The sequence below is a fragment of the Sminthopsis crassicaudata genome, chromosome 2 (assembly GCF_048593235.1).
Source record: "Sminthopsis crassicaudata isolate SCR6 chromosome 2, ASM4859323v1, whole genome shotgun sequence".
Classification (NCBI taxonomy): domain Eukaryota; kingdom Metazoa; phylum Chordata; class Mammalia; order Dasyuromorphia; family Dasyuridae; genus Sminthopsis; species Sminthopsis crassicaudata.
In genome coordinates, this window is record NC_133618.1 from 209303144 (window position 1) to 209327223 (window position 24080).

General features: G+C 33.2%; 1 protein-coding gene across 10 annotated transcripts in view; it reads left to right on the plus strand.

The window, feature by feature from the left end:
• Positions 1-24080, plus strand: part of BIRC6 (baculoviral IAP repeat containing 6) — a 297131-nt gene that overhangs the window by 25471 nt on the left and 247580 nt on the right. For all 10 annotated transcript variants that reach the window (XR_012486168.1, XM_074288148.1, XM_074288151.1 and 7 more), the window contains exon 2: positions 23559-23740. Coding sequence is in view for 9 of the 10 variants with exons in the window: in XM_074288148.1 (XP_074144249.1) it covers positions 23559-23740 (182 nt within the window). In the remaining variant the exon portion in view is untranslated. The remainder of the gene's footprint in view (positions 1-23558; positions 23741-24080) is intronic.

The following is a 24080-nucleotide window of genomic DNA, read 5'->3' on the forward strand; positions in this document are numbered from 1 at the left end:
CCTGTCTTTTATTTTATTTCTGTTTGTGACCTTTTTTCCCCTAGCAGAGAGTGCTATGTCACTTGTATTTTAAGATTTTCTTTTAAAAAAATATAGCCTTTAGGTTTTTTGTAGTATGTTCTCTTTAAAGTTCAGATTCTCCAAAATACTTAAAATGGAGCATTCAATGAATTGGAATATTTGGATTGTGAAGTAGTTAAGGAGGTAGTATAAAGAATTATACGTGGGCTTTTTCCTGTCTCCTTTTCTCTAAGATTATTTTTTTTATCTAGACTGGATTTTCTTTTATATCATTTTTTTTTTTGAATGTTGTCTCCTCCATTATCACATGATTTTCTTGAGGATAGGAATTTTTTTTTTTAATTTTTTTTTTTTTCAATCAACAAAAAGCTACCATCTCTCTTTCTCTCTCTCTTCTCGTATTGAGGACAAAAAACATTACATGTGTAGTCATGAAAAGCAAATGACTATGATGATCATGTTAACCAGTCAGCAAATGTTTATTAAATGTTTGCTTTGGGCCAAGCATTGTGCTAAGTGCTATAAAAAGAAATTGGAAAAGATTAAGGAGGGGTGTGTGTGTGTGTGTATATGTGTGTGTGTAGGATGAAGTCCTTACATCCATGTAGGAAATGATGAGGTATCTGCCCTGGGTCCTCTCTTAAAAAGAGAGAACCTAGAAAGAACTTTTCAGTGTCCATCCTCCACCCTCTCCTGTCAGAGGGAGGGGATTCTTGGGGGTAGTGGGTAATCAAAGTTGATTTATATTTTGAGATTTCTGGATTATTCACAAAAGAGTTATTATTAAGTGTCTACTATATTCTGGGAACTGTGCTAAGTGCTAGAGATACCAAAAAAAGGCACAGTGAAATCTACTTGAGAAGCCAGGTAGGAAATATACAAATATATATATATATATCTCATTTAGCAATGTGAGTCATTCACATGTATGTTTCATCATGAGTCCTCTGAAATCTTGATTGGTCAGAGTTCCTAAGTGTTTTTATCTTTACATTATTGTCTTCACTATAAATTTTTAAATTGGTTCTGCTTATCTCTATTATTACTTGCAAATCTGCTCAGGTTTCACTAAAACTGTCCCCTTCATCATTTCTTATAGCAAAATAGTTTTTTCAGCATATTGATATATACTTAACTGATTCAGCTATTCTTTCAGATGCCGGCTACTCCCACAACTTTTTTACTGCCACTTCAAAAGAGACATATGCTTTTGTACATCCTTAGAGTTTGTTTTGCTTCATTTTAATCCCTCCCTTAAATTTCATTCCCTTTAGTTTTTTTTTTTCCCTCCACTATCCTCTTATTTCTCTCTTGAGAGAATTTTTGTATCTAATGTTGTATATATTCATCCCTTAGAATGCTAATTGGTGAGAGTGAAGTTCATGTTAGCCCTTCTCCCTTCTCTTCCTCCTTGTTTGAAGAGACATCTTTATATGAAATCCAATTATTTCCCCCCCCCCCCCAATCTTTTTTCTCTTTTCCTTAGGGTATTTCTCTTATTTTGCTTTCCATTTTTTAAAAGATCATTTAAACATAACAGCTTTACTACTAGACTTTCTATTTGCATAAACTCTCTATAAGATGTGATGGTGATAAGGTTCAAAAGGCATATATGTATCTCTCCCCATATTAAAATAGTAAACAGTTTACTCTTGTTTAGTCCCTTATGATTGATTATTCTTCTTAACATTTTTATGCTTCTCTTAATTTCAGCTTCTACATAGCTCTGCTCTTTTCTTCAGGAATACTTGTAACTCTTTTTCATTAAAGATCACTTTTTTTCCCTGTAAGATTATACTGATTTTGATTGGATAAGTTATTCTTGGTTGTAAGCTTATGTGTCATTTTCCTTTTGGATTATCATATTCCCACCTCTCTGTTCCTATGTAAATGGTGACTGTTAAATCTTGTAACTGTGGCTCTTAAGTGCTTGAATTCTTCCTTTCTGGTTGCTGGTATTTTCTACGACTTGGAAGCTCAGGATTTGGGGCACAATGTTCCTGGGAGTTTTCATTTTTTAGCTTATTTTACAGGATGACTGGTTTATCTATTTTCAACCTTGTTCTTTGACTCCAAGTGATCTGAACAGTTTTCTTTTATGGTTTCTGAAAGTAACCATGTCTAGACTCTTTTTGTGGTCATGGCTTTCAGTTAATACAATGATTCTTATATTATTTCTCCTTCATGTTTTCTAGGTAGGTTTTTTTTTTTCCTATGTAATGCCTTAAATTTTATTCTATTATTTCCCCTAGTCTTTTCACTTTATTTTTTTTTTTACCATTTCTTGTTGTTTCTTGTTCTTGGAGTAATTTTCTTCTATTTGGCATATTTTAATTTTTAGGGAATTTGTTGTTTGGGTAATATTTTTGTACAGTTCTTCCTCTTAATACTTTTCCAACTTTATCATTCAGTGCTTTTGCTGTATTCCTTAAAAAAAAAAAAAAAAAAAAAAAAAAGAAAAAGAAAAGAAAAAACCCAAATCCCAAGCAACTTTTGTTTTATGTTTTCTGGGAAATCTAGTTGATTTGTGTTTTAGTTGTGTTTTGATTTGAGGCTTTGCTTGTAGAAGTTTTTGGAGTAATTTTCTTTTCTGGATTTGTTTTGACCCTCTTTATCACTCTAATAGCTTTTTATGGTTGGATTCTTTTTGTGCTTACTCATTCTTCCAGCCTATGTTAGAGACAGCTAAGTGGTATAATAGAGTACTCTTGGAGTCAATATAATATGAGTTCAAATCCAGATTCATCCAATTAGTAGCCATCAAGTAGTCAGGGTCACTTAACTGTAGGCTCGGTTTCTGGAGAGAATGTCTGATTGCTTCTTTCTTAGAATTTGAGTGTTGTTGAATTCCAGGCTCTAAGGAACAGCTCAGGCATTATCATTTATGCTTTCATTGCTCTCATAGTGGTCTGATCCAGGTAATAATTTGATCACTGTCCTTTGGTCTGTTTTCTACAAGTTGTTGACTTAGGTTTAGTTCTAAGCAACATATTGTTGCTGTTTTCAGCCACTGTTATCCAGCTGGGCACCTCTTGTGACAGAACTGTAGAATTCCCTTTGTTCTGGGATATCTGGCTTGATTATTCCTTTACAGGCTTCAGATTGGGTTAGAACTTGGAATTTAGGTTCTCTCTCAGTCATCTTTTGAGTCCAAGCCACAAAGCTGCAACTTACTCTTGCACTTTTCTCTCTCTAAAGAGTAGATCCTCATTCTAGTTCATCTGAGATTTGTAACTCAGAAGTTGGAACTGGGCAACAAAAGTGTCAGATGGCATTTGTTCTTACATCCTGTGTGATTCTCACACCCTGGTATGAAGTCTGGGACCTTGTATTTTACTGCCCTGTAGTATTCCAGTATGTTCTTGGTCCAGTCTCATTTCTGTGTCTCTAAAAGTTTGTCAGTTATACTTAGTTTGTGTTTAAAACAGTCTTCCCTAAGGACAATGCTAACTTTTGGTATTTTCTTAAAGTACTTTAGGATGTCCCTATAAGTTGTTTTTATGTTTTTGCTCAAAGTACTTCAGTGGCTCTCTTTTGCCACTAAAATAAAACATAGATTCTCCATTTTGGTTTTTAAAGACCTTCCCATACTTCAGTCTACTTTTTGTCACCTCATTTCAAATATACTACCTGCTGGAAAGCTTTATTGACATCCCTAACTTTTAGTATTCTACCTTAATGTGTATGAAACTTTCCCCATCTCTCACCCCCTCAAGTTGTTTAGAGGAGAAGCAACAAGTTGTCCTAAGACTTGTCTGACATTGGTCAAGTCTCTTTATATGAGCCTCAGTTTCCTTATAGAAAATCCAGATAGTGAGTGGAAAGAGCAATGGACTGGAGAATTGAATTGTTTCCATTTTAATTAAAAGAATGTTCACCCTTAGGTAAGTCCCTTTAGAACTTTGGGCCTCCATTTCTTTGTAAAGAGAAGTAGACTCTTTTAGATCTCTGAATATGATATAAGCTTCTTGATGTCAAGGGACTGTTTCTTTTAAAATTTTTGTATCCCCTGAACTTATTGAAGTGCTTAGTACAGCACTTAATAACATATTAAGTGCTTAATAAAAGGCTCTCTCTCTTTCCCTTCCTTTCTCATGTTGTATTTCTGTGTCATTTTCCTTTCAAGTTATAGTTATAAGAAATGAGAGGTTTAGCTTTAATGGATTATGGGTATGTGATATTGGTTAAATAGCCAGATTTCAAAAATAGTGATTCAATTCCAATTTTCAGTAGGCTTTCTGTGTAGTTCTTGATTTTAATCTATTTAATTTTTTTTTTTAATCAGTGCTTTGAACTAAGCCATAAAGCAAATTTACAGATGTTAGCTCAAGAGGTACAGCTAATATCATGATTTTCAGGATCTTAATAGATCTTGACAGAATAGTATGTCAGCAGGCCTGAATTTTTTTTTTTATTTTTAAAATTAATTTTATAATTATAACATTTTTACAGTACATATGCATAGGTAATTTTTTACATTATCCCTTGTACTCCCTTCTGTTCCAAATTTTCCCCTTCTTCCCTTACCCCCTCTCCTAGATGGCAGGCATTTCCATACATATTAAATATGTTATAGTATATCCTAGATACAATATATATGTGCAGAACCGAATTCTGTTGTTGTTGCAAAGGAAGAATTGGATCTGGAAGGTAAAAATAACCTGGGAAGAAAAACAAAAAATGCAAACATTTTACACTCATTTCCCAGTGTTCCTTCTCTGTGTGTGGTTGATTCTGTCCATCATTGATCAATTGGAATTGGATTAGCTCTTTATGTTGAAGATATCCACTTCCATCAGAATACATCCTCATATAGTATTGTTGTTGAAGTGTATAATGATCTCATAGTTCTCATTTCACTCAGCATCAGTTGATGTAAGTCTCTCTGTATTCATCCCAGCAGGCCTGAATTTAATAAAGATAAATGTAAAACTAATATTTGAGTTGAAAAATGAACTTCACAAGTAGAAGATGGGAGGTACATCATTAACTAGCCATTTGAAAAAATTTTTGATGATTTTGGTGATCTTAATAAATTTCACATGAATCAGCAGTGTGATTTGGAAAATGTCAAAAGTAATTCAGTCTTGAGCTTTATAAAGAGGAATTGATATTATACTTGTGCTTTTCCCAAGAGCATCTGGTATTTTGCTTTTATATTTGAGCATCAACCACATTTAGGGAAGGAATGATGATAATTTTTTGGTATCATCTTACAATACTTTAGTATTGTTCCTATAAGCTGTTGAAATTGTCTCCAGCAAGGACATTTTTTATGTATACTTGGCTTAGTTCAAGTGTTTCTCTTCTTTGTTTTTTTTTTTTTTTTTTTTTTTTTAGTGCCAATTATTTTTCCTCTCTTAACTGGAATTTTTAACCTGTAGTCCATTTAACTTTTAGTTTTGATAATTTTTTAAATATAATTAATTGGTTTTCTATATAATATTTTCTTTTAAATAGTAATGGTTTAGTTTTCTAAATTGCATGTAAATAATTTTTAACATTCTTTATAAAAATACTGAATTTCAAATTTTCTCCTTCCTCTTCCTGAAATAGCAAGCAATTTGATACATTTTAAATATGTGCAATCATGAAAAACATTTCCATATTAGTTATGCGGGAAAAAAATAAGGACCAAAAAACCCCACAAAAAATTAAAGTGGAAAATAATATCCTTCAATTTGCATTCTTTCTTTGGAGATGGATAACTTTTTCATAATTAATCCTTTAGAATTCTTAGGAATCATTGTATTGCTGAGGATAGCTAAAATCACAATTGATCATTGTATAGTATTTGTTACTGCATAGTGTTCTGCTCAATTCCCTCTATATTAGTTCATGTCTTTTGAGGTTTTTCTGAAATCAACAGGATCATTTATTTTTTACAGCATAATAGTATCCCATTATATTCATATATCACAACTTATTTAGCTATAAATATTTATTGTACAAATAGATCATTGCCTCTCCCCTTCTCACTTCCTTTTGGGATCTCTTTGGAATACAGATCTTGTAGTGCTATTCCTGGATCAAATTTGTACAGTTTATTGCCTTTTAGGCATAGTTTTAAATTGCTCTCCAGAATGGTTAGATCAGTTCACAATTCCAAGAAAACTGCCTTAGTGACCCACATTTTCCATATCCCCTCCAACATTTATCATTTTTCTTTTGTTAGGCAATCTGATAGCTGTAGGTAGTACTTTATTTGAACTTTTATAATAGTGATTTAGAGCATTTAAAAAATATTAGTTTAGCTTTGATTTCTTCATCTGAAAACTGCCATTCATGTTTTTTGATCATTTATCAATTAGGAAACAACTTCTATTCTTATAAATTTGACTTAGTTCTCTATGTATTTGAGAAATGAGATCTTTATCAGAGACACTCAACTAGACAATTTGTTACGAGCTATTCTTGACTGCAATGATTTTAAGGAAAAACTTTATAATTTAACATAATCAAAATTATCCATTTTATATCTTGTAATGCTTTCTGCCTCATTTGTTTGGTGATTATCTTTAGATCTGACAGAACAACTATTCCATGTTCCTCTAATTTGCCCATGATATCACTCTTTTTGTCTAAATCATGTACTTGTCTTGGTATGTGGTGGAAGATATCTCATTTCTACAGTAGTGTTTTCCTGTTTTCCCAGCTGCTTTTGTTAAAGCAGCGAATTCTTGTCTCAAAAACTTATTTTCGGGTTTATCAAACACTAGATTTCTATGTTTATTTATTACTATCCATTGTATACACAGTCTATTCCATTGATCTACTATTCTATTTCTTAGTGAGTACCTGATTGTTTTTATGATTACTGTTTTATTTTACAGTTTGAGACTGGCATGGTGAGGCACTTTCTTTCACATATTTCCCCCTTTCCTCCCCCCACCCCCCACCCCATCACTTTGGTATTCTTGACCTTTTGTTCCTCTAGTTGAATTTTGTTATATTTTTTTCTTCCAAGCTTTGTAAAATAGTTTTTTTAGTAACTTGACTGATGGGCCATTGAACAAGTTGCTTTCCTAGTGTTTTTAATAAGAAAGGGTGTTGCATTTTGTGAAGTTTTTCCTGCATCTGTTGAGATAGTCATATAATTTCAGTTAATTTTGTTATTATCAATTATGATGATAGTTTTCCTAATATTAAACTTGTTTTGCATTTCTGAAATAAATCCTACTTAGTCATAGTGTATAAACTTTGTGATATATTGTTGCAATCTCTTTTATAGTATTTTATGTAAATTTTTTGCATCAATATTTATTAAGGATATTGTACTATATTTTTCTCAGTTTATGCTTTTTCTAGTTTAAGTATTAGCATCATATTTGTGTTGTAAAAGGAATTTGTTTGGACTCTTTTATCTATTGTTCCAAATAATTTATGTAGCATTGGAATTTAATTATTCTTTAAATATTTGGTAGAATTCATCTGGTCCTATGGATTTTTCCCTTAGGGAGTTTATTGATGGTTTATTCTATTATAATTTTCCTCTATAATGGGATTATTTAAGTATTCTATTTCTTCTGTTAATCTGATCAATTTATATTTTTGTAACTTCATCGTTTTGCTTAGATTATCAGATTTGTTGGTATATAATTGGGAAAATAGCTTTTAATAATTGCTTTAATTTTCTTTGTGATGAAATCACCTTTTTATTTTTGATACTGGACTTTCTTTAAGTTATATTAATGGTTTATCTATTACTATTTTTTTCTTAAAACCAGCTTCTACTTTTATTTCTTGAATTCATTTTCCTTACTTTTGGTTTTATTAATCATTGATTTTTAGGATTTCCAATTTGGTGCTAAACTGGGGGTTTAAATTTTTCTAGTTTTTTTTTTTTTTTATGGCTAGCTTATTGATCTGTTCTTTCTCTATTTTTTATTGATCTGAGCATTTAGAAATACAAAAATTTTGCCAAATACTTCTTTGTCTACATCCTGTAAATTTTTGATATGATGTTGTTTCATTTGTTGTCATTCTATTAGTGAAAATAAGTGATTGTTTGATTTGTTTTTTGACCTCATTCATACTTTTAGGATTAATTAATTTTTGTGTTTTTCTATGTATAATGCCAGAGAAACTGAGACAAGATAGAGATTAGAGAGTTTTTATTATTTTATTTGGATTTCTGAGGAGAGATTGTGCTGCTGATGTCTCAAAGCATCCAGACATGTAATATGTCTCTAAAGCTCAGGTAGTGGGGGGAGTTGGGTCCCAACTCTGAGTGGGAATCTCCAGGCAGGGACCATCAACCTGGTTCTGACAGGTTAGTGGTACGACCATAAATTTTTACAGATTGGGAGGACTTAAAAGGTATCCAACCAGAGCCAGAAAGTCTGAAACTTAAGAGATACCAATTAAGTATCTAAGATAGGACATCTGGAGTTTTTTGGAATGCCAGATCTCCACAGTCCTAGTTATCTCAGTTCTAATGAGCAGAAAAGTGTGGTTGCAACCAGGGGGATTGAGGCAGGACAATTTAAGGAAATCGAGTAAGAACAATTCGGGAAGCTGAGTCAGGACAATAAAATAGAACTGTGGCACAACACGTGGCCTTTTTATTGAATGTAATTTTTATTGCATTATTATTTGAAAAGGATGCATTTTTAAATTTTGGCTTTCTGCATTTGGCAACAAGTTTTTTTCACTACAATATGTGGTCATTTTTTTGTTGGTGGTATCATGTACAGCTGAGGAAAAAAAAATATTCCTTTCTATTCCCTTTCATTCTTCTCTACATACCTAATTTAGCTAACTTGTTCTAAAATTATTTTTTACTTTAACTTGTTTTTTTCTTTTTATTAAAAAAAAAAGCAGAAAAAGAAAACAAAACAAAACAGAACATTGTCAAGTGCTCAGCAGAACATCAGGGATGATTCCAAATATATAATAATAAATTACCATTCAAGAAAGGATGTATAAGAAGAGTAGAAAAAAATTATATTCATGTGTCCGTCTTTTTTTTTTTTTTTGCTTCTTTGTAGTTTATTCTTTTGGTTTTTTTGCTGTGTAGATTTTTAACTTTATTTTTTTTCCCTCCTTTCATCTTCTCCAATCTATCCCATCAAGCTATAGTTGAACAGATATGTTATATACATATATAGATGTATGCATATCCACAGATACATACACACATTATACACATATATTCACACCTGCCCACTGATATAACATAACACACACCTACATAGAGCAACATGCATATAATATGCATACATAACTCAGACACATGCATTTACCCATATGTAAACATGCATCTAAAACAATGTTAGTATAGCTGACATATAATTTCTCTCTTGATTGGATGTTTATTTGACTTCTCTTCTTTTCTATCCCTGCTAACTCTTCTGCTTTGATTGTATTCCTTAAGTTGCCTGGCTATTATTTAACCTCCCTTCACCCATGGATCCCTCCCTTATTTTCTTTCTCCATCCTTTGTTTCCTCCTCCAGCCATCTCTTCCCCCTAATTTCTTTATAGATTTTGGACAGTGCTATATCTGTCATGGTATATATGTAGTGTTGCTTGTTTAACCCATTCCCATTGTGAATAGACTTTCAGAGCTGAGTTTTCCTCTCTTTTCCTTCAACCCCAATGCCTTTGTGTCTTTTCTTCCTCTGTACCTTTATTTGTATAGTATAATTATGATTTTTACTTTTTTCTAGGCAGTTTTGCTTTTTAGAGTCAGATCATACTCAACTCTGCCCCAGTCTTTCTTTTGAGCTACCTGATTGCTGATCTTAATTGCTGATATATATTTCCATGTAAAAAAAAACAAAAACAATTTGTCCATGTTAAGTTCCTTGAAATTGATTTTTGATATTAGCTCTTATATGTTAAATTTTCTATTGAGTCTGGTTTTGGTCGAAGGAAAGTCCTGAAATGTGCAATATCCTTGACTATCCATTTTTTTTTTCTCATTCATTATTATGGATAATTTTGCTGGATAGGATATTTTTGACCATCCAGTCCTTTTCATTGCTAGTATATATGATTTCAGGACTTGTGCTTTTTTATTGTGACAGCTGATAAGTCCTGAACAATTGTGTAATTCCAATATATTTGAATGATTTTTTTTTCTTATTTCTTGTGCAATTTTCTATTTGACCTGGGAGTTTTGAAATTTGGCACTAATATTCCTATGTGTTTTCTACAAAGAATCTCTTTGAGGAGGTGATAGGTGGATTTTTTTTATATTTCTACTCCTTCCCCCCCTTCTGTTATTCCAGAACAATTTTCTTGGCTTATTTCTTGCATAATTATGTCAAGATTCTTCTTTTGTTCACAGCTTTTAGATACTTCAGTTATTCTTATATATTTTTTCTTTTTGATTTGCTATTTTATTATAAGATATTTCACATTTTGTTCTTTTTCATTCTTTATATTCTGTTTTGTTATTTCTTGGTCTCATGTCTTCACTGGTTTCCCTCTAATCAATTCTAATCTTCAAAGAGTCATTTTCATCTTTTACAGATACAGATCTCTGTATCTTTCTAGTTGGTCAATTTTTTTTTCATAATCTTATTATTTTTCTTGGGTGGTTTTTATTTTTATGTTTTCCTCAATGCCTCTCATTTGACTTTTAAATTCTTTTTTTTTGAATTCTATAAATTCTTTCTGGGCAGGGAGCTATTTAACTATTACTTTCGGAGTGGAAGAGACATTTTATTTATTTATTTATTTATTTTTTAAACTTTACTGTCTTCCTCTGAAGATGAACCCTGGTCTTTCTTATTCCCATAGTAAGTTTCTGTGGTTGAGTTCTTTCTTTGCTGGGTCTTTTTTTTTTTTTTTTTTTTTTTAATGAGAAGTATTAGTGTAAGCACCTCTAATTGTGGAGGGGTAATGGTGCCTCTGGCTTCACTTCAACTCTCCCCTCTGATTGCAACCCTAAACCAAAGGCTCCACCATCCCATAAGTGCCCCCAGCCAGCAGGGTCCCTGCCCCACTGTCTCTGCACTTGCTAGGTGTGCTGGTTCCTTCTTGTTCATGACCATGTCTCTGCAGTACATCTGGGCCTGTTGTTCCTAATCAGCAAAGGTTCATTCTTCTCATACTTAGAACCCTGACTCCTCACATTGTCTGGGAGATGAAAGTCTCTGTGGCTCCTGCTAAAGTCTGAGCCAAACTTAGCTAGCTGGAGGTTCCCCACTTGTTGCTTCTGCAGAGCTAGCTTGGAGGTATTTGTACTTCACACGGGTTAATCCTTGGTCTTTCATCAGATCTTGGGTTGTACCTGGGGAACCGGGAACGTTCCACATGTGTGAGACAGCCAGTACTAACCCAAAATAATTCAAATAAACCTTTCTCAGAATCAGAGCAGAAAGCATTTGATTCAATTCCTTTAGGAAAAGGGTGTCACCTCAACCTAGTGAAGAGAGGCAAAACACAGGTAGCAAAAAAAGGGTTTTTTTATAACCTGAAATAACTTTACTACGTTTTGTGCCCCAACTATCCCTGACTTAGTGCCAAGGCTCACAGTCTATCACAGGAAACCCACTCTATCCAAAATGATTTGTGTAAGATTAAGCAAAGACAGAAGCTAAGGTGCAAGGTGTGTGTATGTGTGTGTGTGGGTAATTCCTGGAACTACAGCACTTATCTATGGGATTCTTCTAGTGGTCATTTTCTGAGAATCCAAGTCTTTTGATTTTTTTTCACTAGTGCATGCTCTTGCAAATTTATTCTGTTTGTGGGAGAAATCTGCAGAGCTTCAAATTTGCTAACCTATGCCATCTTCCCAAGATCCTTCCTCCCACCTACTTAATTTCTTTCTTGTTTTTTGGGAGATTTATCTAGTTTTGAGTGGGGAAAGTTGAGTTCCCCATTAGTATAATTGTACTGTTCATTTTCTCCTGAAAATCATTTAATTCTTTAAATTTTGATTGTTACAGAATTTGGTGCATATATGTTTAGTATTCATATTATTTCATTGCCTCTGTTACCTTTTATCAAGACATAGTTTCCTTCTCTCTTAATTCGATCTGGTTTTGATTTTGCTTTGTGGGATATCATAAGCTACTTCTGAGTTCCTCCCCTCCTTTTTAACTTAAGCTGAAAAATATAGTTTCTGCTCCAAACCCCTTACCTTTATTTTGCTTCAAGTTTGTTTCTTGCCACTTTAAAGTGGCTTCCTGGGTTTTGGAAGCACTTTTTTTTTCTTTTTCTTTTTTTTTTTTTTCTCCTGAGGCAATTGGGGTTAAGTGACTTGCCCAGGGTCACACAACTAGAACATGTTAAGTGTCTTGAGTTTAGATTTGTACTCAGATCCTCCTGACTTCAGGGCTGGTGTTCTATCCACTGCACCATCTAGTTGCCCCTAGAGGCAATTTTTGAAAGTTGATAGAAGTTAAGAAGTTAGAAGTTCCTGCCTTAATTCCCTATTTTGAAATACTATTTTATACAGTTAAAAATAGTATTTTGAAAATGCCCACAAAGCTTCACTAAATTTCCAAACATCACAAAGGCTAAAAATCCATATTTTATAAGATCATCAGAGATGGCCATGTTAGAATCCAGATGTTTTAAAAAGTTAGAAATATCTTTGCAAATCTCCCTTTTTTTCATTAATTGTATTGTTTTTATAGTTATATTCTTTTGGAATAACTTTGCTTACTTTGAAATTTCATGTATCTTAAGTTGAATTAATATTTTCTTCATTGTTTATAAATCTTTCATCTTCATTTCTGTGATCTGTTAGAAATAAAGTTAAATTCTAAAACAGTATTTCTTTTGGCTACTTTTTCTGTTTTGTGACACAGGTGATTTTAGGCTCTTTTGGACTAGTAACAATCTACATACAGTGATTACGTTTATGAAGGAAATTATTCTCTCTGCCCTTTATTTCATCCATATTTCATCTTTCCTAATCATCTGCAACTCATTTAAATAGATCAGGATTGAATTGCTTCACTTGTATCTTTCTCATTTTTATTCTTAGTTCTAGTTTTCAAAATTATAGTTATAGCACACATACATATACAATCAATTCCAAGGAGAACCTCTGAGTTTTTCCATTTTGCTGTAAGTTCTTTTTATTTTCTGATTTAGTTCATAGTGAAAATAGTGAAATTGAGATGATTCACTTTCTTCACTATGCACTCATTAATGATTGGGAAAGGATCTCTTTATTTAGAGGATCAATGACTAACTGTCCCCCTTTTGCACCATTTTTCTATATTAATTGAAGGACCAACCTGTCCAGAACAAAAAGTCATTTTACATATTATCTTTCTTATGCTATCACCAAAGAATTCATCAATAGATGGCCAATTTTCTGATAAGCCTCTCCCTACTTTACTAGGTTATCTGTCTTTAGAAAGTAGATTAATTCTGTTGCTGATATTAAAGGACTTTCCAGTATTGTAGAAGTTGTCTAAACTTGTTCTCTGCTTATGTAACTTTTGAGAACCCAGGTTCATCTCTAGCTATGATGAATCATTGAATTAAGATTTTGTGGAATACTACATGGGTATTAAAAGATTTTCAATTACTCATAAGTTGTACTTTGGAGAAATTGTGTATATATTAACACAATTCTGCCGTGAGCCATCATACACAATGGAGTTTTGGGGTAGTTGATAAAATTCTGGATTTGGAATAACAGGAGACCTGTGGCTGGCAAATTGCTTAATCTCTCTGAGTCTCAATTTTCTTATCCTTGTAAAATGAGAGGATTGGACTAGATTGGTAGTCCTCAGACTTTTATTTCAGAATTTCTTTTACACTCTTAAAATTTAGGAATCTAAAGAGGTTTTGCTTATATATGTTATAGCTATTGATATTTACTGTATTAGAAATAAAAATGTATTTTGTGTTATCATGAAAATAGTTTGATGCACTATCCCCCCAGAGGTTCTTAGACTAGGTTTTGTGAATTGCTGAACTAGATGATTAGACACTTCTTTCTATGATCCTATCGTTATCTCTCTTTACTTCTTCCTTCCATCCCATTTTTCCTTAATGTATCTATTTCATTTGAGGAATAGACAAATAAGTGCCTACTAAATGAAATGGGAAGCACAGTACTTAACCATCTCCCTTAGGGTTAGCAATTTTCTTCATTTCTTCTGAACTCTGTCCACATAACCATTTAGCTGCTAAGTCTTTTTGATTCTATATTGACAAATGTTCTCCCTTTTTTCTCTTTCTATGTAGTCAAGACAACAACAATAACCCAACAATCAAACCATGGTTTATATTGTTGAAGATTTCCAAAGTGTAACTACTCACACTGAAAAAATAAAACAATCAGTAAGACCTGGTTTGATCTGACCTATTACTTCTGGCTGTATATACCAAAAAGTAAAATTTGTATTTTATCTTAGAGGCAAGAGGAAATCGTTGGAGCCTTTTCATTAGGGGAAATGATGGGGTCAAATTTATGCTGTAAGGAATTTAAGTGTGACAGTTGTAGGAGACGGATTGGGAAGAGAACTCTATTAGAAGGCTAATTGAAATAATCTAGGTGAGAGATGATAAGCACCTCAAATAGGATAGTGGAATTGTGATAGACCAAAGGGGTAGGCATGTGAGATCTAGTATAAAAGTAGAATATAAAAGCTTAGCAACTGTTGAGATGTGAGGGATTAGTGTAAGGAGTCTAGTATTAGGATGATTTTAAGCTTTTGAATTGGGATGTTTGGAAAGACTGAAGTTGTTGAAATAGGAAATTAGGAAGACCAGTTAAATTGGAGGTGAAAGAGAAAGCATTTGATATGCTTCTGGGACATTTACTGGGAAATGTACATTCATTAGACAATTGGTGATAGTGGATTGGATTGATATGTGCAGATTTATATATAATTGTAGGCAAGTTACCCCAGGATCTCAGCTTCTTATCCACAACATGGAAATAAAACACATTCACTACTTAAATTTGGCAAACAGTTATGTATTAAGAATGATGTAAATTGTTATTCATACCTTGATGTTCAAAGAGGGTAATCTGTTCAGACCTTGATAGGCAGAGAGGAGTGGCAGGGAGGTCTCTATATAACTCTGCAATCATGTATTTCTTTATTTCATGAGTTTCTGCACACCAGCTTTGGCTAAGATAAATTTAGTGATTTTGATACTTGTAAAGAGCTTTATCCTTTATGATTACTTATATAGCATTATTACAGTTTACTGAGAGATTTCCTTATGACCACTGTGCCAAGAATGCTGAATCATTAGTGTCATAACTTTTAGAGGAGCAAATTGAGATTCAGAGAGTAGAGGTGATTTGCCTAATGTCACAGAGAAGCAGGAAATATTAGACCCCAAAACTTAAACCCAACTTTTAGGCAAACAATATGACCACATGTAGTAAAATGATTCAATACACACATATACACATACACATATCCCTTGTGTTAGTCTTGTCCTATAACCTTGCAAATTAGTTGTTCCTTACTCCAAACATGAATTAATGGATTCTTAAACGCTCCATGCTGGAAGACCTTGGGATAAAGATAGAGTTCTTTTGTGGACAGATTGAGTTTGAGAGCTATCAGAATTATCCATTGTGAAATTCTAATAGGCAACTGGTGATGTACTCTTATATATCCCTTTGATTTCTCAAATATTTCCTTTCCCTTTTGTATATCATGTCCTTTTTTCCCTATAATTTTAAGATCAAATATAAAATCTTCTGTTTAGCCTTTAAAACTCTTCACAGCTTACCCCTTTTCTTCCTTTCTGGCCTTCCTTTTTTATTTCTTCTACTTCCTTACCCCAGTCCTCCCCCTGTACTATGAACTGTTGACACTGGCTTCCTTTGTTGTTCCTCTTAAAAGAAACTCTCACCTCCCAGTTACAAGCATCTTACATTACTCTTTTCTTTGTAATTTTCTCTATCCTTTGTCTTACTTTTCTGGCTTCAAGTCTCATCTTCTGTAAGAAGCTTTTTTTGATCTCCTTAGTGACATATCTGTTATTTATTATCAGTTTAGCCTACATATATCTTGTTTGTCCATAGTAGTTTGCACATTATTTTCCCTATTAGAGTGTGAACTCCTTGAGAGCAGGGGGCTGTTCCTCCCATTTTCTTTGAAACTCCAGTTTTGGAATAGTTCTTGACACATAGTAGAAACTTAAATTTATTAAATTGATTAAATTTGGCTCTTCACTGTATGTTGTCTTCCCATGTTTCTCTGGATTCCTCATATTTGTTGTTAATCATTAAAGGTTTTTTCATTACCTTTCTAATTGATGGTCTCTTTATATTCAGGCTATTCATGACAAATAGTGTCACTATGAATGTTTTTGTATATATATAGAAGCTTTAAATAGACTTGCACAATGAAGAAAGTGGAGCCAAGGGAAAAATATACACTATGACTCTAATGTAACGAAAGATAACATTAAATGACAACATAAAGGGAGGTTAAATATAATCAAAATTGTTGATTTCACAGCTTGCTGTTAAAAAATGTCATACTTTAAGAATGGGAAGTCATAGGATTATCAATCTACTTGTTCAGTTGGATGTTGACTCTTCATGTGACTTTGTGGACCATAGCATGCCAGTACTGCCCATGAGGTTTTGTATAATAGTTTAATTCATAGTTGATTGATTGATTATTCTTCATTCTTTAGGAGGATCAAAATGTCAAGTTCGTCTGTCTCACTGACCAATCAGATCAATATGAGCTCAGAATGTTCTGACACAGGTCAGGCACAAATATTCTCTATGAACATTTGGGATGGATTCTCTAATTGTGTATATTTTGTGTTCAATATAATTGGATGTATATTCAATATAATTGAATACAATGTTGATTGCTGGTTCCTTCTCACTTAGGGCTTCATCTGTGCAGCACAGCTGAGGGAGGTTCACTTAGTTTTCCCTATATGTTGTCTGGTGAAAGTCTCTGGGGCTCTTGCTGAGGGTCGTCAAACCCTTTCCTCTTTTTTCACCTTTCTCCTTTTCCCTTTTTTCTTTTCTTCTTCCTTCCCTCCCTTACCTTTGCTTTCTCTTTTTCCTTTCTTTTCTTTCACTTTTCTTTTTCCCTCCCTCCTTTCCTTCCTTTCTTTCTTCTGTTTTCAAAATATATGCAAAAATAGTTTTCAATATTTAACCTTGCAAAACCTTATGTTCCAATTTTTTCTTCCTTCCTCCTACCCCCTGCCCTAGAAAGCAAGTAATCCAGTATATGTTAAACATGTGCAACTCTTCTAAAAATCATAACAAAAAGGAAAAAAAAATGAGAAGGAAAGAAGTAAGCAAACAATAAAAAAAGGTGAAAATACTATGTTGTGATCCACATTCAGCCTCCCCAGTCCTCTTTCGGTATGCAGATGGTTTTCTCCATCACAAATCTATTGGAATTGGCCTGAATCACCTCATTGTTGAAAAGAGCCAAGTTCATCACAGTTTATCATCATTATAATCTTTTTATTGCTGTGTACAATGTTCTCTTGGTTCTACTCACTTCACTTAGCATTAATTAGTTCATGTAAGTTTTTCTAGGCCTTTCTGAAATCATCTTGCTGATCATTTCACATACAACAATATTTTATAACATTCATATACCATAACTTGTTCAGTCATTCCCTAATGAATGTACATCTACTCTGTTTCCAGTTCCTTGTCAATACAAAAAAGTCTGCTACGATCATTTTTGCACATGTGAGTCCTTTTCCCTTTTTTATGATCTCTTTGGGGTATAGACAAACTGCTGGATCACAGTTTTGATAGTCCTTTGGGCATAGTTCCAAATTATTCTCCAAAATAGTGGGATCAGTTCACAACTCCACCAACAATGTATTAGTGCCCCAGTTTTCCCACATCCCCTCCTACGTTTATCATTATCTTTTTCTATCATCTTAGCCAATCTGATAGGTGTGTAGTAAACCCTCAGAGTTGTTGTAATTTGCATTTCTTTTTTTTTTTTTTTTTTTTTTTTTCCTGAGGCTGGGGTTAAGTGACTTGCCCAGGATCACACAGCTAGGAAGTGTTAAGTGTCTGAGACTAGATTTGAACTCGGATCCTCCTGAATTCAAGGCGGGTCTCTATCCACTGCACCACCTAGCTGCCCCTGCATTTCTTTGATCAATAGTGATTTATAATATTTTTTCATATGATTAGAAATGGTTTTAATTTTTGTCTGAAAATTGTCTATTAATATCCTTTGGTTATTTATCAATTGGAGAATGACTTGTATTATAAATTTGAGTCAATTTTCTATGTATTTTAGAAATAAGTTCTTTATCAGAACCCTTGGATGTGAATTTTCCCCCCAGTTTTCTGCTTACCTTCTTATCTTTTCTGAATTGTTTTGTTTTTTAGAAAAACCTTTTAATTTAATGCAATCAGTTATCTATTTAGCATTTCATAATGTTCTCTAGTTTTTTTTTTTTTTTGGCCAAAAATTCTTCCCTTCTCCACAGATCTGAGAGGTAGACTATCCTTTTTACTCCTAATTTCGTTATTGTATCACCCTTTATGTTTAAATCATGAACCCATTTTGATCTTATCTTAGTGTAAGGTGTTAGGTGAGAATTGATGCTTAATTTCTGCCATACTAATTTTCAGTTTTCCCAACAATTCTTGTCAAATTCTTATTCCGCTGGTGTCTTTGGGTTTATCAAATATTAGATTACTATAGTCATTGACTATTGTGTCTCATGGACCTAGCCTATTCCACAGATCAACTGCTGTAATTCTTAGCCAGAACCAAATAGTTTTGATGATTGCAACTTTATAAAGCATAATTTTAGATCTGGTAAAGCTAGACCATCTTCATTTGCATTTTTCCCCATTAATTCCCTTGAAATTCTCCACTTTTTGTTTTTCCAGATAAACTTTATTATTATTTTTTTCTAGCTCTGTAAAGTGATTTCTTGGCAGTTTAATTGGCATAGCCCTGAATAAGTAGATTGATTTATGTAGAATTGTTATTTTATTATCTTAGCTCAGCCTACTCATGAGCACTTGATGTTCTTCCAGTTGTTAATAATAATAATTTGTGTGGAAAGTGTTTTGCTATTGTGTTCATATAGTTCCTGACTTTATCTTGACAATAGACTCCCAAATATTTTATATTATCTACAGTTATTTTGTTTTATTATAGCTTTTTATTTACAAAACATATGCATAGGTATTTTTTCAACATTGACCCTTGCAAAACCTTCTGTTCCAACTTTTCCCCTTCCCCCCACTTCCTCCTCTAGATGGCAGATAAATACTATATGTGTATACATATTTATAGTTATCTTGCTGCACAAGAAAAGTTGGATTTAGAAAAAAAAAGGTAAAAATAACTTGAGAAGGAAAACAAAAATGCAAGCAGACAATAACAGAAGGAGTGAAAATGCTATGTTGTGGTCCACATTCATTTCTCATAGTTCTTTCCTTGGGTGTAGCTGGTTCTCTTCATTACTGAGCAATTGGATCCTCTCAGTCTTGAAGAGAGCCACGTCCATCATCATAAAGTATTATTGTCTTTCTTCAGATCTTCTTTGGTTGTACCAACAGGACTCTTGTTCTGCCCCAAGTCTTCTTGATTTTTCACCAGTCTGTGTCATCCTGAGGTGCAAATTAATTCTATTTGAGAGGAAAATCTGGAGAACTTGAAATTTACTGTGACCTACTCTATTTTCTTCCCAGAATCCTTCCCTGAGTGTTTATATTTTACCAGTTTGATATTCATAGTCTGTACTGTGTGTAAAGCACTATAGTAAACGTCTGGGATGCAGGTAAGAAAAAGAAAATCCCTGCCCTCAAGAAGCTTACATACGGTCCAATATATACATCAGAGATAGCCATAATAGGGATGGGAAGAAGAAATGAGTAATCAGTCGGTCTGTGGAATCCTTTTTAAATTGAAGCTTTGGAAGGAGTTCCTCAGAGGCAGAGGCTTCTGAGACTATTGAAGAGGTAGGAGTACTAAAGTGATATAATTTTGGATGATGAGTTTGATGGGTATAAATGGATACTTTTCAAATTTATAATTTTTTAAATTGATGATTTGAAGCATTTAAAATCTATGGTATTGACAATTTCATTTCTTTATTTGAAATATGAATGAGAGAATAACTCCAGTTTTAAATTCATGCCAATTTATCCTTTTTTTTTTCTTTTTTTTCTTTTTTTTTTGGAGTCTCAAAGAAATTAAGAAATTTAACCATTATTCCATGGGTACTGTGAAGTAACTATATATTCAGTGTTGGTCTCTCATGGAATAAAGATGCTAATTGTAGAACAGTTTATAATTATGTAGAGGAGATACAGAAATCAGCTATTACTACAAAATATAGAGTACTAGAGAAATAATGAATAGAACATTGATCATTCCAAATTTCCATGGGCTATGTATAGTATTTTAAAAATATATGCATAACCCCTCCTCCCCAAAAATGACTTGTTTATTTTTTGGTGTTATGCATGTACATTCATTAAAAAATTTTTTATTTTTATTTTTTATTTTTATTCATTCACTCATTCATTCAACATTAAATTTTCAGAAGAAAAAGCCCAGGTGTCAGAATAAAATGACACTGCCATTAAAGATTTCAACTGTAAACACCAACTATGGGAAGTTAGTAGCAATAATGCATATGTAAATCATAGAATACAATTTTAGAGACAATTGTCATTCAAATGATAATTATGTAAAACTATGTTTTATTATGGTAACTAAGTAGTCAGTGCACAATTACATACCTACTTTTATATTTATTTTAAGCCACAGAAAAAAAAACAACCTAAAACTTGGGCCAGAGAAGGAATAACCCAAAACATTATCAATGGTCTTTCTAACATTCACCATACATCTCTTTTGTGGTAGAAAATGAAATAGCATTTCTGTATACTCCACTTCTTCCTCCCCCTTCCCCCCCACCAAATAAAAATGTATGTATTGTAAATATTCTTTAAATATTTAGGAATTGTTTTTCTATTATTCCAAAGAAATAATGCTTCAATAACAGTAGGAAACGTTTTCATTGACTCAAAGTATTATCACAAGGTGTTATTTATGAAACAAAACCAGAAAGAAATTCACACTACTGTGAGACTCCCCTACAAAAAAAAAAAAGTTTTGCTTCTTTGATATATTTCAAGATAATGTACATTCATTTTTAACATATTTCCATATGAGTCATATTGGGAGAGAAAAAAAACAGAACAAAAGGGATAAACCACGAGGAAAAAAACCACCTCAATAAAAAGGTCAAAATAGTATTCATTGGTCTAAATTCCATTTCCATAGTGTTCTCTCTAGATGGAAATGGCATTTTTGTGATATTGTGATACAGTGATACTTTGGTGCTCATCTACTTTGACACTCCTTGATTTGGTATTTGATGCATTTCGATGGGGGGGGGGGAAGCTTCATCACTTAAAGCTTGCTTTGTCACTCATTGCACTTGATTGTTTTTGGGTGGCCGTAGGGATGTGATATTGACCAGGTATACTATCCAACCCTTATTGCTTCCACTATTGATCTTAGTCATGGGAATCTCATCTGAAGTGATGGCAGCCATGAACAGTTCTGTTAGGTTGGAGCCCATAATGCTGAGGTTGTGGTGTTTCAGTAAGTGGGTAGGTCACAGGGCAATTCCTGTAGGACAGTGTTGCTTCAGTGTAGTTTCCTGGTTTTCAAAAATAATAGTACTGGAAATGACTTGGAGTGGCTCTCCTGCTCAGTAGGAGGAGATGCAGCTGGAAACAGGAGCACTTGTGGAGGTAGACCTGGTAGAGAACTCAGAACTCCACTATATCCTGCCTCTATATTCAGATCTCCCATACCTTTTCCTGTTCATTTCTTTTCCTGTCTTGCCCTACCTCCATCCTGATCCCAAGGAAGCTTGGAAAGCATTGGAAACAGGGAAAGTTATAAGGTTAAAGTACCTTTCAGAAAACTAGTTGAATTCAAGAAGGGAACTGCCTGACTGGGTTGGGCTTGCTTGTTTCTCCACAGCTAGAATCCCCATTTGCCCTTTGGGGAATTGGATGGGAGTGATAGTTAGACTGTAGACTGGAGATGTACTCCTTATGAGAAAAGTTTAGTACTTGACATGTGCTCTGGAACTAATTAATAATGGATACCAAGATACTATTGTAATCTCTAAACTTTTAAGATTTGTTGCACATCCCAAAATGTGAAATGTGCATATAGGATTGACTCAGTGAGGTCTAAAATATTTGTTTCCTTATAATGTTTAAAGTGTATATATTTTTGGAATTAACTAAGGTAAAAAGATAATATGTGGGGTTAATATAGATTCATATTTAAGGTGATTGACTCATTCTGTGACCGAACTCATGTTGGGAATCACAAACCAAATTAGGCAAAACTCTCCAAAATATCACAAACCCAAATCTGACAAATATGCAATACACAAGTGATTTCAACTTTTAGAACCAGTCCTTACCTGTAAGTTATGCTTAGGACTTTATGACTTTCAAAGTATTTTTTTGCTCTCTTCCCCATGTCCTTCTTGCATTGAAGTCCTCATGTGTTTACTGTACTGATTACATTTAGGGCTGACTGTTCTGGAAAATATTCGGTCTCAATGTATTCTCTAGGGACTCCTGGGGCTTCTGAGATCCTTCAGGAGATTCTCAAAGTCAAAACTAATTTCACAATAATACTAACATTTTAATTTCTAATATAGTAAATATCGGTAGGTACCCCCTAGAAGTTTGAAAGCCACTAGTCTGAAGGATTTTGTCAAGTTCTTGGTAGATTTTCATTATGTCTTCATCTTCTGGATCAGATATTGACATTTAACCTGCAGTTAATTTTTTTTTTTTTAAAATAAACGAGCAATAATGTATAGCATGGTAATAAATTCTTGTTTCTTTTGGGTATTTATGTGTGTATTCATCTTTAACCTCATTAATTCTTTAACTGGGAACTTGTGAAAAATCCTATTTAAACTGCTAATTTTTTAAAAAAATATTATAGGCATCCTTATTCAAGTATTATCAACTTTTTTGATCATTTTGTTAATTTTTTACATATAGAATTATATTAACGTTTAAATTTAATTTTTTCTTCTTAGTTATATCTGCTCTTCATGACCCCATTTGGGGTTTTCTTGCCAAGATATTGGAATGGTTTGCATTTTTCTCCAGCTCATTTAATAGATGAAGTTGAGGCAAACAGGATTAAGTGACTTGCCCACTGTCACACAGCTAATACATGTCTGAGGTCAGATTTAAAATCAGCAACATAAGTCTTTCAGACTCCAGGCTCACCACTCTATCCACTGCATCACCTAGCTACCCAAAATTAATCTAATGTCTAAGTGAAATGAATAGTTAATGATGGTCCATAGCTTTTCCTTCCCCTTGTACTTAAAAAAAGGGGGGGGTCCTTAGTACAGAATTGTGGAAGAAAAGAGATTAAAACAAAACAAGATAACCAACCTTTGTTTTTCCAGATAAATTTTTGTTAGTATAGTGTGGTATAACATTATTAAAATGTATTTGGGGATTTTGGTCAATGTGCCAGTTTGTTAAATGAGAGATTTAATTTTCTTAAATTGTATTTGGGACACTTTTCCTTTTGCCAAATGTTTGATTTTTGTCCTCTACAGCCAAACCAGGTGGACGGGTGAAATGTCAGTATATATCTGCTGTGGATAAAGTTATCTTTGTGGATGATTATGCAGTAGGGTGTAGGAAAGACCTTAATGGGATCTTATTGCTAGACACTGCTCTGCAAACTCCTGTTTCAAAGCAAGATGATGTAGTTCAGCTTGAATTACCAGTTACAGAGGTAAGTGGAATTAATGGGAATGTTTTGACTTTTTGCTTTTACTAATTTTTTATATTTATAGATTCTTAAATTAGCTCAAATTATATTTATGAGGAAATGAAATCTCAAATGTATTTTTATGACCATTGACTGTGATTTTGCTTAAATATTGAATGTTTGGTTATATAATTATGCATTGGATATTTTCAGAAGAATTTAATGTCCTGCAGATAAACCAGTGCCCATTGGACATTATTTTAGCCTGTTCAAAATTTTGGGCTTAAATTTGAACATCATGTAATTTATTATAATGTTACTTTTCAGTTTTGGACTTATTCCAAATCTGAAAATGTTTCTTTAG